A 13,459-nucleotide genomic window follows, 5' to 3' on the forward strand; every position below is an offset into this window, starting at 1 on the left:
CTGGACCTCGGCGGGGGCGGGGGGCGGTGCCTGACATATATTCAAGTTGCACCTCCCACAAGCAAGTGGGGCTGGACAATCTCTGTCAACCCTCCAGCCAGGACCCAGGTGTCTCCACGTGCATTACGTTTGGTTGTTGTTGGGACAAGAGTCTCACCCTGTCGCCCAGGCTGGAGCGCAGTGGCATGATCTTGGCTCACCGCAACCTCCACCTCCTGGGTTCAAGTGATTCTCCTGCCTCAGCCTCCCGAGTAGCTGAGACTATAGGCGCCCACCACCACACCTGGCTCATTTTTGTATTTTTAGTAGAGACAGGGTTTCACCATGTTGGCCAGGTTGGTCTCGAACTCCTGACCTCAGGTGATCTACCTGCTTCAGCCTCCCAGAGTGCTAGGGTTATAGGTGTAAGCCACCGCGCCTTGCCCTCCACAAGCATTTTGACAGCCAGCTCTCTGGGTTGCTATGTTCCACCTCACCCAGCCTTCTTTGAGGCCTTCCCAAACCCTGGGAGCATTTGATATCGCAGACTGAGCTGGACAATTGAGGGAGAGGTCTTGCTGACCTGACAGGGCTGGTGGAGTCATCAGAGATTGTCTTTATCCTCGCCTTCTTCTTCTCCACCTCCTCAACTTCCCCTCTTCTTCTGGGGCAATCCTGGAGGGCTTCCTGTAGGAGGCCTCTCCCACCATCTGCCCAGCTCTTTCTTTCTAATCTTGTTCAATTGTGGGTAAAGGCACAGCTAGTTGGGAGCTTGGGGAATTTGATGGGGACAGGGGACGCAGGGAGGGGGCAGGTAGGGAATGCTCTCAGGGTCCAAATTTCCTTCCATTCTAGGGTTGCCTGTACTTATCTGTCTGATGGCTTCTCTCTCTCCCTCTCATCCCTGCCTCCTCTTTCCTACCTCTCCTCCTCCCCTTGTCTCTGTCTCTGACATTGTTTCTATCTTTATCTTTTTTAACATCTGTCTCTTTTGCTTTTTATCTTTGCCTGTCTCTCCTCTGTGTCTCTCTCCTTATGTCTCTGTCTTGATGTGTCTCTGAATCTCTCTGTATCTTTGCCTTTCTTCTCCCCACATCTCTCCCGTCTCCCTTCCCTATCTCTGTCTCTCTCCACAGTCAAAAAAGCCAAGTTTGATGGTGCCCAAGGTAAGTGGCTTCTTTTGCTGTCCTGTCCCATGTTGTTTGTCTATTTGTCTGTCTGTCTGTCTCTTGGAGAAACTGGGGAGGGGGTCCCAGCCCAGACTTAGACTTGGGCTTTATGTCTTCGGAGTATCAGGAGAGGGGTCAGAGGATTAAATAGGGAGAGGGGCAGCTCTTGGCCTGGGATCCCTGCAGTTTGTGTGGGGGTCCGCGGGTCTCCCCAGCCACCCTTGGAGACTCTGTAACAGGTGGGGCTTGCCCTGAGCCAATGGCTCTTCCCAGGGTCCTAAGAGGCAGAATGGGGACTCTTAGATGGGGCTACAGGTGGGAAAAATGAAGCTGAGAGGCGAAAGGAGTTTCTTTCTTTTCTTTCCTCCTCCTCCTCCTCCTCCTCCTCCTCCTCCTCCTCCTCCTCCTCCTTCTTCTTCTTCTTCTTCTTTTTTTGAGACAGAGTCTCCTTCTGTTGGAGTGCAGTGGTGTGATCTCGGCTCACTGCAAACTCTGTCTCCAGGTTAAAGCAGCGATTCTCCTGCCTCAGCCTCCCAAGTAGCTGGGATTACAGGCGCTTTCTACCACGCCCAGCTAATTTTTTTTTTTTTTTTTTTTTTTTTTTTTTTTTTTGAGGCAGAGTCTCGCTCTGTCGCCCAGGCTGGAGTGGAGTGGCCAGATCTCAGCTCACTGCAAGCTCCGCCTTCCGGGTTCACGCCATTCTCCTGCCTCAGCCTCCCGAGTAGCTGGGACTACAGGCGCCCGCCATCACGCCCGGCTAGTTTTTTGTATTTTTTAGTGGAGACGGGGTTTCACCGTGTTAACCAGGATGGTCTCGATCTCTTGACCTCGTGATCCGCCCGTCTCGGCCTCCCAAAGTGCTGTTATTTTTAGTAGAGATGGGGTTTCGCCATGTTGGCCAGGCTGGTCTCAAACTTCTGATCTTAAATGATCCGCCCGCCTCGGCCTCCCAAAGTGCTGGGAATGCAGGCGTGAGCTGCCTTGCCCTGCCTTTTTGGTATTATTATTTTTTTTATTTTAAATTTTTATTTTTTGAGGCTGGAGTGCAGTGGTGCAATCAATGAGCCTTACTACAGCCTCAACCTCCCAGGCTCAAGCAATCCTCCCACCTCAGCCTCCTAAGTAGCTGGGACCACAGGTGGGTGCCACTCTACCCAGCTAATTATTTTTTGTATTTTTAGTAGGGATAGGGTTTTGCCAAGTTGCCCAAGCTGGTCTCGAACTCCTGGGCTCAAGCAATCCTCCCGCCTTGACCTCCCAAAGTGCTGGGATTACAGGCGCGAGCCACCGTGCCCAGCCTGCAAAGGGGGTTTCTTACAGTCAATGTTGTTCCCCTTTTCTGGGACCTCAGTCTTTTTAGCCAAAAACCAATGACATGGCCATTTCGAAGCAGCTGGATGAAGTATCCCAAAATTCCATGTCTCCCAGCACTGAGGCCCCTCCCTTGTGCCCTGAGGGTAGGGTTTTGGGTTAGGGGATGAGTGACCCAGAAATTCCCGAAGGGATCATAGCAGATCGTCTAGAGCTTGGGAAGGGCATTGGAGAGTCCCTGAGCCCCAGCGCTGACCCCTGCTCTCACTGCCACAGAGAAATTCAACACGTACGTGACCCTGAAAGTTCAGAATGTCAAGAGCACGACCATCGCGGTGCGGGGCAGCCAGCCCAGCTGGGAGCAAGATTTCATGTTGTGAGTCTTCAGTGTCTGGCATGGCCTGGGCCCCTGGCATAGCCCAGCACCTCGCTGGCCCCTCAGGGCTAGTTGGACACCAGGGAATCCCAGGCGACTCCCGTCTGTCCTCCCTCTTCCCATGTCCACCTTATCACCCTCGCCTCCAAAGCACATCCCCAATCCAATCCCTTCCTTTGGTCTCCGTGGCCACCAGCCGAGTCCCTGCTGCCCGCCAGCCTCCGCCCTGGCCTCCTGTGCCATCCACCTCCTACAATCTGTTCTCCAGGCAGCCAGGGGGATATTTTTAAAACTGCAAATCACATCCTGCCGCTCCCATGTTCCAAACTTGTCCATGGCTCATCGACCTCACAATAAAACCCACCGCCTTCCCAGCGGTTCCCACCAGCTTCTCGCTCTATCTCCCTCACCTGCCCCAGCCACACCCACCTCTGCCCCTTGTCTCCAACACCTCCCAGCTCGTTCTTGCCCCAGGGCCCTTGCACTTGCTTTCCTGTCCCCAGCTGGCTCTTCTCCTTCAGGTCTCAGCTTGTGTCACCTCCTCAGTGAAGCCCTCCCTGACCACCACCCCCGAGCTACAACTTCAGGGCATCATGCCTTCCCAGGCCTTGCCACCAGTTTTGTTTGTTTGTTTGTTTTGAGGCAGAGCCTCACTCTGTTGCCCAGGCTGGAGTACAGTGGCGTGATCTCAGCTCACTTCAACCTCCACCTCCCAGATTCAAGTGATCCTCCTGCCTCAGTCTCCCAAGTAGCTGAGATTACAAGCGTGTGCCACCACACCCGGCTAATTTTCGTGTTTTAAGTAGGGACTGTGTTTCCCTATGGTGGCCAGGCTAGTCTCAAACTCCTGGACTCATGTGATCCGCCCACCTCAGCCTCCCAAGGTGCTGGGATTACAGACGTGAGCCACCGCGCCTGGCCAACAGATTTTTTTTTCCTTTTTTTTTTTTTTTTGTCTGAGACAGAGTCTCGCACTGTCGCCCAGGCTGGAGTGCAGTGGTGTGATCTCGGCTCACTGCAAGCTCCACCTCCCGGGTTCACGCCATTCTCCTGCCTCAGCATCCCGAGCAGCCGGGACCACAGGTGCCCGCCACCACGCCCGGCTAATTTTTTGTATTTTTAGTAGAGACGGCGTTTCACCATGTTAGCCAGGATGGTCTCGATCTTCTGACCTCGTGATCTGCCCGCCTCAGCCTCCCAAAGTGCTGGGATTACAGGCGTGAGCCACCACGCCCGGCCTGATGTGAATTTTTAGTGGAAATGGGGTTTCTCCACGTTGGTCAGGCAGGTCTCGAACTCCCAACCTCAGGTGATCCACCTGTCGCGGCCTCCCAAAGTGCTGGGATTATAGGCATGAGCCACCGCGGCTGGCCATATTTTAAAAATACATTCCTTAAGATATATCTTTGGTGAACTGTAAATTCAGTGAATCTCACATTTCACTAAGTTTCCTGCTCCCCCGAATCCACATATGTCTAGGGCGAGGCCTGCAGGGAAAGTGCTTGGAGGTGGGATTGTGTCCTCACCTCATTAGATGGAGATGACACTGCAAAGGACAGAGGTGCCCCCAATGTCCTTATCGTGGGGGTAAAGGGAGCTACAGAGGGTATTTGAGCCTCTTTCTCACTTGCCCAGCATGATCAGGGTTGGAGGGCCAAGGAAGGGCTCAGAAAGATGAAGGTGCAGGCGAGGTCTAACATCTGTTCCCAAGCCGTCCTTCCCAGCTTTGAATCCTGGTTCTTTTGTGATACCCCGAGCTCTTAACTGCCCACCCTGGTCTCAGTTTCCCCTCTATAAAATGAGAACCACCATGTTACCCTACCACCTAGGACACTCCCAAGCTTAGGTTTGAATTGCAGTATGCTGTGTGTTCTCAGGTGAATGAACTAACCTCTCTGGGCCCCCGTTTCCTCCCTCCTGCTCCCTCGATGCCCCTTCTCCTTTTTCCGCAGTGAGATTAACCGTCTGGATTTGGGACTGACAGTGGAGGTGTGGAACAAGGGTCTCATCTGGGACACAATGGTGGGCACTGTGTGGATCCCACTGCGGACCATCCGCCAGTCCAATGAGGTGAGTGGCGGGTGGCCTGAGGGTGAGGAAGGAGGAGTGCCTTGCAGAAGCCCAGAGACCAGTGGGCTAAACAAGATGGACATTTATCTCCAATCCCCCGACAACATCAATGTAGACACTTGGGATTGCCACGAACCTTCCAAAGTCACCAGGACCCATACCCCTTCCATTTTGCTCTGCCTCTCTCTCCTTGTGGCTTCCACCTTGTGGCCCCAAATGGCTGCTTTAGGCTCACCATTGCATCTTCATTCCAACCACAGAAAGGTGATGGTGGGGAGAAGGGGGGCGGTTCATGCACATCTCATTGGCCAGAACTTAGACATGTGGCCAACACCTAGCTGCAAGAGGTTCTGGGAAATGTAGTCCTAGACTGGACAATGTAGTCCTAGGTAGTGCAACCCTAGGCACAGCTAAAAATGTATTACCTTGGAAGGAGAAAAGGGGTAATGTAGGCAATTAGCATTTTGTGTCCCAGATGGGCAGCAGCAGGAAGGTTATACCAGCTCATAAGAAAGTGTTAGGTAACAACCGTGGCCCCTCAGCCTGTGCATCATGGTCAGCAGGTAGCAGTGATGTCTCTTTTTTATTTAATTATTTATTTTTGAGACAGGGTCTCACTCTGTTGCCCAGGCTGGAGTGCAGTGGCACAATCATGGCCCATTGCAGCCTCGACTTTCCAGGCTCAAGTGATCCTCCCACCTCAGCTGGGACTGCAGGTGCACGCCACCACACCCCCCTCATTTTTTTTTTTTTTTTTTTTTTTTTGTATTTTTAATAGAGACAAGGTTTTGCCATGTTGCCCAAGCTGGTCTCGAACTCCTGGGCTCAAGCAATCCGCCTACCTCAGCCTCCCGAAGTGCTGGTATTACAGGTGCGAGCCACCATGCCAGGCCGTGGTCATGTCTATTCATCCGTCCCTACAGCCCAACCTTGGCCTCCTGACCTTAAGTCTCAACCCCTCCATGCTGACCCTAGGAAGGTCTTATTAGCTGGAACTCTGATCTGTGCTCCCCTGTCCATCTGCCTTGGGAGGCCCCTCAGATGGCACCCGCCCACTAGCCTCATCTTCCCCCACACTCCAACCTCCACCCCTCCCAGATTGCAGCCTCTGAACCTTTGTATAGTGTGTTCCCTGAGCTTCAAGTGTCCTCCTTTCCATCACCCTCTAAATTCCCATGTGCCCTCCTCCAGGGACCCCTCTCTGACTTCCCTCTGGATCCTTTAGTCCTCCTTCCTCCCTCTGGGCTAGCTATGACCTTATGGGGCTGGGGGTGCCTGTGTCCAGCCTTGTTTCCCAGGGTTATGGGCTCCTCAGGGGCCAGGATGATGATGGCTGGGGCCTCTTGGGGACCCTTGCATCATCTACTATGAACTAGGCATAGAGGAGGGACTGGGGACTGTTTTTTGTTTGTTCGTTTTTGTTATTTTATTTTATTTTATTTTATTTTATTCTATTTTATTTTACTTTGAGACAGAGTCTCACTCTGTCACCAGGCTGGAGTGCAATGGCACAGTCTTGGCTCACTGCAACCTCCGCCTCCCTGGCTCAAGTGATTCTCCTGCCTCAGCCTCCTGAGTAGCTGGGATTACAGGCACCCTCCACCACATCCAGCTAATTTTTGTGTTTTTTAGTAGAGATGGGGTTTCACTATGTTGGCCAGTCTGGTCTTGAACTCCTGACCTCAAGTGATCTGCCCACCTCGGCCTCCCAAAGTGCTGGGATTGCGGGTGCCCGCCACCACACCCAGCTAATTTTTGCATTTTTAGTAGAGATGGGGTTTCACCATGTTGGCCAGGCTGATCTTGAACTCCTGACCTCAAGTGATCCGCCCACCTTGGCCTCCCGAAGTGCTGGGATTGTAGACATGAGGCACCACACCTGGCTAGTGAGTATCTGTGTTTGAATGAATGAGTGCAGAGGGACGAAATGGTTGCAACAGTCTAGGCAAGTGAGTCTAAAAGGAAGCCTTGGCCGGGCGCGGTGGCTCACACCTGTAATCCCAGCACTTTGGGAGGCTGAGGCATATGGATTGCCTGAGCTCAGTAGACCAGCCTGGGAAACATGGTGAAACCCTGTCTCTACTAAAAAATACAAAAATTAGCCGGGCGTGCTGGCGCACACCTGTAATCCCAGCAGCTCGGGAGGCTGAGTTAGGAGAATCACTTGAGCCTGGGAAGCGGAGGTTGCAGTGAGCCGAGATCACGCCACTGCACTCCAGCCTGGGTGATAGAGTGAGACCCTGTCTCAGAAAAAAAATTAATTAAATTAAATTTAAATTTAAATATATAAAAGGAAGCCTTGAGGGAGACCCAAAATTTCCTCAGTGGCCCTTCAAGTGTGAGGGGGGCCTGGTCACCTGGGGTGGCAGAAAGTGGATTCCACCGAAGGTCATTCCTATTTGAAAAATGAACAAACTGAGGTTCAGGGTGGACCCCAGTTGCTCAAAGGCTCACATTCCTGAGCCAGGGGAAATGGGCTCGTTGTCCTGGGGGACTTTCTCCCTGGATGCTGGGAGGCTCCAGGGTTTTTATCTGAAGTCAGAGTCTCATAACCCCTTATCAGGGGTGGGGAATGACCATGCCGGGCTGGGACTGCCCCTACATAACCCCAAGGGGCTCCCCCTCTGGGTCCTTTGCTTCGGGTTCCCCTGACTCACCATGTGGCCCTGGACTGAGACCTTCCCCTCTATGAGTCTCACTTTCCTCATGTGTAACATGGGACACAGCCAGGCACAATGGCATGTGCCTGTAGTCCCAGCTACTGGAAGCTGAGGCAAGAGGATCAGTTGAGGCCAGGAGTTCGAGATGAGCCTGGGCAACATAGTGACACCCCATCTCTAAAAAGAAAGAAAGAGAAAGGAAGAGAAGGAAGGAAGGAAGGGAGGGAGGGAGGGAGGGAGGGAAGGAAGGAAGGAAGGAAGGAAGGAAGGAAGGAAGGAGAGAAGGAGGGAAGGAGAGAAGGAAGGAAGGAAGGAAGGGAAGGGAAGAGGGAGAGGAGACACGACTTTTGTTTTGGGGTAGGGGTGAGGGGGATGTCTCATGTGAGAGTAGGGGCCCCAGGGACCAGCGTAGCAGATGCCTGACCCACACACCTCCTCCACCGACCTCCAGGAGGGCCCTGGAGAGTGGCTGACACTGGACTCCCAGGTCATCATGGCAGACAGTGAGATCTGCGGCACCAAGGACCCCACTTTCCATCGCATCCTCCTGGACACGCGCTTTGAGCTGCCCTTGGGTGAGTACCCAGGCACGGGACCTTCGCCCAGCCCGGCCCCACTTCTGGACTCACTCAGCTATTCCAGGAGAGTGAACAGGCTGAACCTGCTGCGTACAGGCCATGACCCAGACCCCGTACCTTCCCAATGAGCTGCAAATGTTTCACAAACCCACGGCACTCAGGGCTGAGCTATCCTGGCGGTTCCTTGGTGATGCCTGAGGCTGCAACAGTGAGCTGGGGATAGGAGGAGAGACAGACAGAGAGAGAGAGACAAAGAGAGACAGACAGAGACATATAGACAGAGGCTGAGAACAGATAGTCCCTTCTTCCTTTCCGGAAGCACCTCGAGTCTCTCCACCTCATTCTTCTAAGAACCCATGGCTGACCAGGCACAGTGTCTCATGCCTGTAATCCCAGCACTTTGGGAGGCTGAGGTGGGAGGATCATTTGAGGCCAAGAGTTTGAGGGCAGCCTGGGCGATCTAGTGAGATCCCATCTCTATGAAAAAGTTAAAAATTCACCAGGCGAGGTGGCTGCTGGGAGCAGGTGGCTCATGCCTGTAATCCTAGCACTGTGGGAGGCTGAGGCGGGTGGATCATGAGGTCAGGAGATCGAGACCATCCCGGCTAACACGGTGAAACCCCTAAAGTCTCTACTAAAAATACAAAACAATTAGCCAGTCTGGTGGCGGGCACCTGTAGTCCCAGCTACTGGGGAGGCTGAGGCAGGAGAATGGTGTGAACTCAGGAGGCGCAGTTTGCAGTGAGCTGAGATAGCGCCACTGCACTCCAGCTTGAATGACAAAGCGAGACTCCATCTCAAAAAAAAAAAAAAGAAAAGAAAGGAAAAAGAAATTCACCAGGCGCCTGTATTCCCAACTATTCAGGAGGCTGAGGTGGGAGGATAGCTCGAGCCCAGGAGTTTGAGGCTGCAGTGAGCTGTGATTGTGCCACTGCACTCCAGCCTGGGTGACAGAGTGAGACCCTGTCTCTAAAAAATAAAAAATAAAAACAATGGGCTGGGCATGGTGGCTCATGCCTGTAATCCCAGCACTTTGAGAGGCTGAGGTGGATGGATCACCTGACGTCAGGAGTTTCAGACCAGCCTAGCCAACATGGAGAAACCCTGTCTCTACTCAAAATACAAAAAATTAGCCAGGCGTGGTGGCGCATACCTGGAATCCTAGCTACTTGGGAGGCGGAGGCAGAAGAATTGCTTGAACCCGGGAGATGAAGGTTGCAGTGAGCCAAGATTACTCCACTGTACTCCAGCCTGGACAACAGAGTGAGACTCCGTCTCAAAAAAAAATTTTTTAAATTTTAAAAAATTAAATAAAAACAATGGCTTCCCCACCCTCATAAAGGCTAGGAACCATCTCCTCTCATCCTCCAACTATTCTCCATCCAGCTCTGGGAAGAGGGGCATCAGAGACACCACGGTACCTCCCCTTCATCTCCATCCACCCTCTTGAGACCCCAGACCAGCCCACCCCTACTTCTGAGGCTTTGCCAAAGACCCCAGAAACCAGGGTCTGGCTGGAGCTCAGTAGGCCTGGAGGATGGAGGCTGAGGGGCAGGGAGGAGCTTCCAGGCTCACGGACACGGCTCTGCTTGCAGACATTCCCGAAGAGGAGGCTCGCTACTGGGCCAAGAAGCTGGAGCAGCTCAACGCTATGCGGGACCAGGATGAAGTGAGTGTTGCGGTGGGAGGGGGCTGTTTTCTTCTTGTTTCTGTCTCTGTCTCCCCACGATTTTCACTTACTGATGCTGTTTCTCTCTGAGCTTGTCTTTCCCTGCGTCTCTGTTTCTAACTTTGTTAACCTGACTGCGTCCATGACCCATGTGGTACAGTCTCAAGACAATGATGGGGTCAAGAAACATGCAGAGGCCAGGCGCAGTGGCTCATGCCTGGAATTCCAGCACTTTGGGGGGCCAAGGTGGGCAAATCACCTGAAGTCAGGAATTCAAGACCAGCCTGGCCAACACAGTGAAACCCCGTCTCTACTAAAAATACAAAAAAAAAATTAGCCAGGCTCAGTGGCTCACACCTGTAATCCCAGCAATTTGGGAGGCCGTGGCGGGCAGATCGTTTGAGGTCAGGAGTTCGAGACCAGCCTGGCCAAGGTGGTGAAACCCCATTTCTACTAAAAACACGAAAAATTGGCTAGGCGTGGTGGTGGGCGCCTATTGTTCCAGGTCCTTGGGAGGCTGAGGTGGGAGAATCACTTGAATCTGGGAGGCGGAGGTTGCAATAAGCCAAGATCATGCCACTGCACTCCAGCCTGGGCGACAGAGCAAGGCTCTGTCTCAAAATAATAATATAGATAATAATAATAAAATAAAATAATTTATTTTCCATTCAGGGGTACATGTGCAGGTTTGTTACACGAATATATTGCATTATGGCTAAGGTTTGGAATTTCATGGCATTACTCAAATAGTAAACACAGTACCCAACAGGTAGTTTATTCACCCTTGTCCTACTCCCTCCTTCCTCTGTTCTGGAGTTCCCAATGTCTACAGCTTCCATCTCTTTTTTTTTTTTTTCTTTTTTGAGACAAAGTCTCGCTCTGTCACCAGGCTGGAGTGCAGTGATGCGATCTCGGCTCACTGCAACCTCCACCTCCCAGGTTCAAGTGATTCTCCTGCCTCGGCCTCCCGAGTAGCTGGGACTATAGGCGAGCGCCACCACACCTGGCTAATTCTTGTATTTTTAGCAGAGACGGGGTTTCACCGTTTAGCCAGGATGGTCTCGATATCTTGACCTCATGATCTGCCCGCCTCGGCCTCCCAAAGTGCTGGGATTACAGATGGGATCCATGGTGCCCAGCCTACTGTTTCCATCTTTATGTCCATGAGCATCCAATGTTTAGGTTGCACTTATAAGCAAGAACATGTGGGATTTGGTTTTCTGTTTTTGGATGGATTCGCTTTATACTGGCCTCCAGCCACATCCATGTTCGTGCAAAGGACATGAATTAATTCATTTTTATGGTTGTGTAGTTCTCCATGGAGTATAGGTACCACATTAAAAAAACAAAAAGAAAATCCAAGCCGGGCACGGTGGCTCACGCGTGTAATCCCAGCACTTTGGGAGGCAGAGGTGGAAGGATCGCCTGAGGTCAGGAGTTCAAGACCAGCCTGGCCAACATGGTGAAATCGTCTCTACTAAAAATAGAAAAATTAGCTGGGCATGGCGGCATGCGCCTATAATCCCAGCTACTCGGGAGGAGGTTGCAGTGAGCCGAGATTACGCCACTGCACTCCAGCCGGGGTGACAGAGTGAGACTCTGTCTCAAAAAAAAAAAAAAAAAAAAAAAATCCAATCCACCATTGATGGGCACCTAAGTTGATGCCATGTCTTTGCTGTTGTGAATAGCACTGCCGTGAACATACATGTGCATGTGTCTTTTTGGTAGGACAATTTCTTTTCCTTTGGGTATATACCTAGTTTGTTTGTTTGTTTGTTTGTTTGAGACAGAGCTTCCCTCTGTCGTCCAGGCTGGAGTGCAATGGCACAATCTCAGCTCACTGCAACCTCCGCCTCCCGGGTTTAAGTGAATCTTGTACCTCAGCCTCCCAAGTAGCTGGGATTACAGGCATGCGCCACCACACCCAGCTAATTTTTTGTGTTTTTAATAGAGACAGGGTTTCACTATGTTGGCCAGGCTGGTCTCAGACTCCTGACCTCAAGTGATCTGCCTGCCTCGGCCTCCCAAAGTGCTGGGATTACAGGTGTGAGTCACTGCACCTGGCCCCTAGTCTTTTTCTATCTCCGTTTCTCACTTTTTCTCTGTCTCTGTCTCCGTCTTTCTCTCTCTCTCTCTCACATCTCTCTCTCTCTGTGTGTGTGTGTGTGTGTGTGTGTGTGTGTGTGTGTGTGTGTATCTTTCTCTCCTTTTCTCTCTTACTCCCTGTATCCTTCTTATAGTGGGGGAGAGAATTTGGGAGGCAGAGGGAAGTTGGGATGGGATGGAACAGAGGACTATCCTGGTCCCCTGGCCTTTGGCCCCTCTGAGATAAGCCCTTTCTCCTTCCCCCACCCCTTCAGTATTCGTTCCAAGATGAGCAAGACAAGCCTCTGCCTGTCCCCAGCAACCAGTGCTGTAAGTACCTCTTGATTCTTCCTTGGTCATCAGCTGAAACACTCATCCCTCCCCTACCCCATGACTGTCTGGTTTAAAGGCTCCTCCAGTCTGGAGATACAAGTCCTGAGAGTGCAGTGTCCACTTACAGTATATTAGAAATTAGCGTTCTGAGGCCAGACATGGTGGCTCACTCCTGTAATCCCAGCACTTTGGGAGGCTGAGGTCAGGAGTTCGAGACCAGCCTGGCCAACAGGACACAACCCTATCTCTACTAAAAATACAAAAAAATTGAACAGGCATGATGGTGGCTGCCTGTAATCCCACTTACTCAGGAGGCTGAGGCAGGAGAATTGCTTGAACCCAGAAGGCAGAGTCTGCAGTGGGCCAAGGTCATGCCACTGCACTCCAGTCTGGGTGACACAGTGAGACTCTGACTCATAAAAAGAAGGAAGGAAAGAAAGAGAAAGAGAAAGAAAGAGAGAGAGAGAGAGAAAGAGAAAGAAAGAAAGAAAAAGAAAGAAAAAGAAAGAAAAGAAAGAAAAGAAAGAAAAGAAAGAAAAGAAAGAAAAAGAAAGAAAGAAAGAAAGAAAGAAAGAAAGAAAGAAAGAAAGAAAGAAAGAAAGAAAGAAAGAAAGAAAGGGAAAGAGGGAGGGAGGGAGGGAAGGAAGGAAGGGAAGAGTTCTGAGACTTGGGCTTGATGACAGACAGGGAGGAAGACAGGAAGGAAGGAAGGAAGGAAGGAGGGAGGGAGGGAGGGAGGGACGGAAGGAAGGAAGGAAGGAAGGAAGGAAGGAAGGAAGGAAGGAAGGAAGCGAGAGTTCTGAGACTTGGGCTTGATTCCCACCTTGCTATGTGGTCATGGGCAGGCCAGCGTCCCTCTTCTATATTTAGGGGCCCTCTCTTTGAAATAGCGCAGCTGACAGCCCCCTCCCTTTAAGGGTTGTTGGAAGGATCCAGGACATCTAGAGACATGAAAAACACTTCGTAGGTGCTTCACTTTCCATTCATCAGATCCTGGATGAGGGTGTATAACTCTTTCCACAAACTGTTCACGGGGCCAGCACAAACCCCTAGCAGCCCACAGTCAGATGGCGCAGACAGACACGGACAGAAGATCCTGCCAGCATGTGTACAACGGGCACACGTACAACAGATGAAGGCTGTTTCACTAACCCATTTTCTTAGATGGAGAAACTGAGGCCCAAGAGGAGATGTGATTTACCTAAGGCCACACACCTGGCAAGTGGCAG

At 51.6% G+C, this 13,459-nt stretch overlaps 1 protein-coding gene across 1 annotated transcript in view; it reads left to right on the plus strand.

Moving 5' to 3' along the window:
* Window positions 1-13,459, plus strand: part of UNC13A (unc-13 homolog A) — an 88,780-nt gene that overhangs the window by 11,262 nt on the left and 64,059 nt on the right. Inside the window, exons 2-7 of the mRNA XM_073016812.1 lie at window positions 1,116-1,145; window positions 2,736-2,835; window positions 4,788-4,905; window positions 8,017-8,140; window positions 9,739-9,812; window positions 12,173-12,227. Of these exons, the coding sequence (XP_072872913.1) occupies window positions 1,116-1,145; window positions 2,736-2,835; window positions 4,788-4,905; window positions 8,017-8,140; window positions 9,739-9,812; window positions 12,173-12,227 (501 nt within the window). The remainder of the gene's footprint in view (window positions 1-1,115; window positions 1,146-2,735; window positions 2,836-4,787; window positions 4,906-8,016; window positions 8,141-9,738; window positions 9,813-12,172; window positions 12,228-13,459) is intronic.

The sequence above is a fragment of the Chlorocebus sabaeus genome, chromosome 6, assembly GCF_047675955.1.
Source record: "Chlorocebus sabaeus isolate Y175 chromosome 6, mChlSab1.0.hap1, whole genome shotgun sequence".
Lineage (NCBI taxonomy): Eukaryota > Metazoa > Chordata > Mammalia > Primates > Cercopithecidae > Chlorocebus > Chlorocebus sabaeus.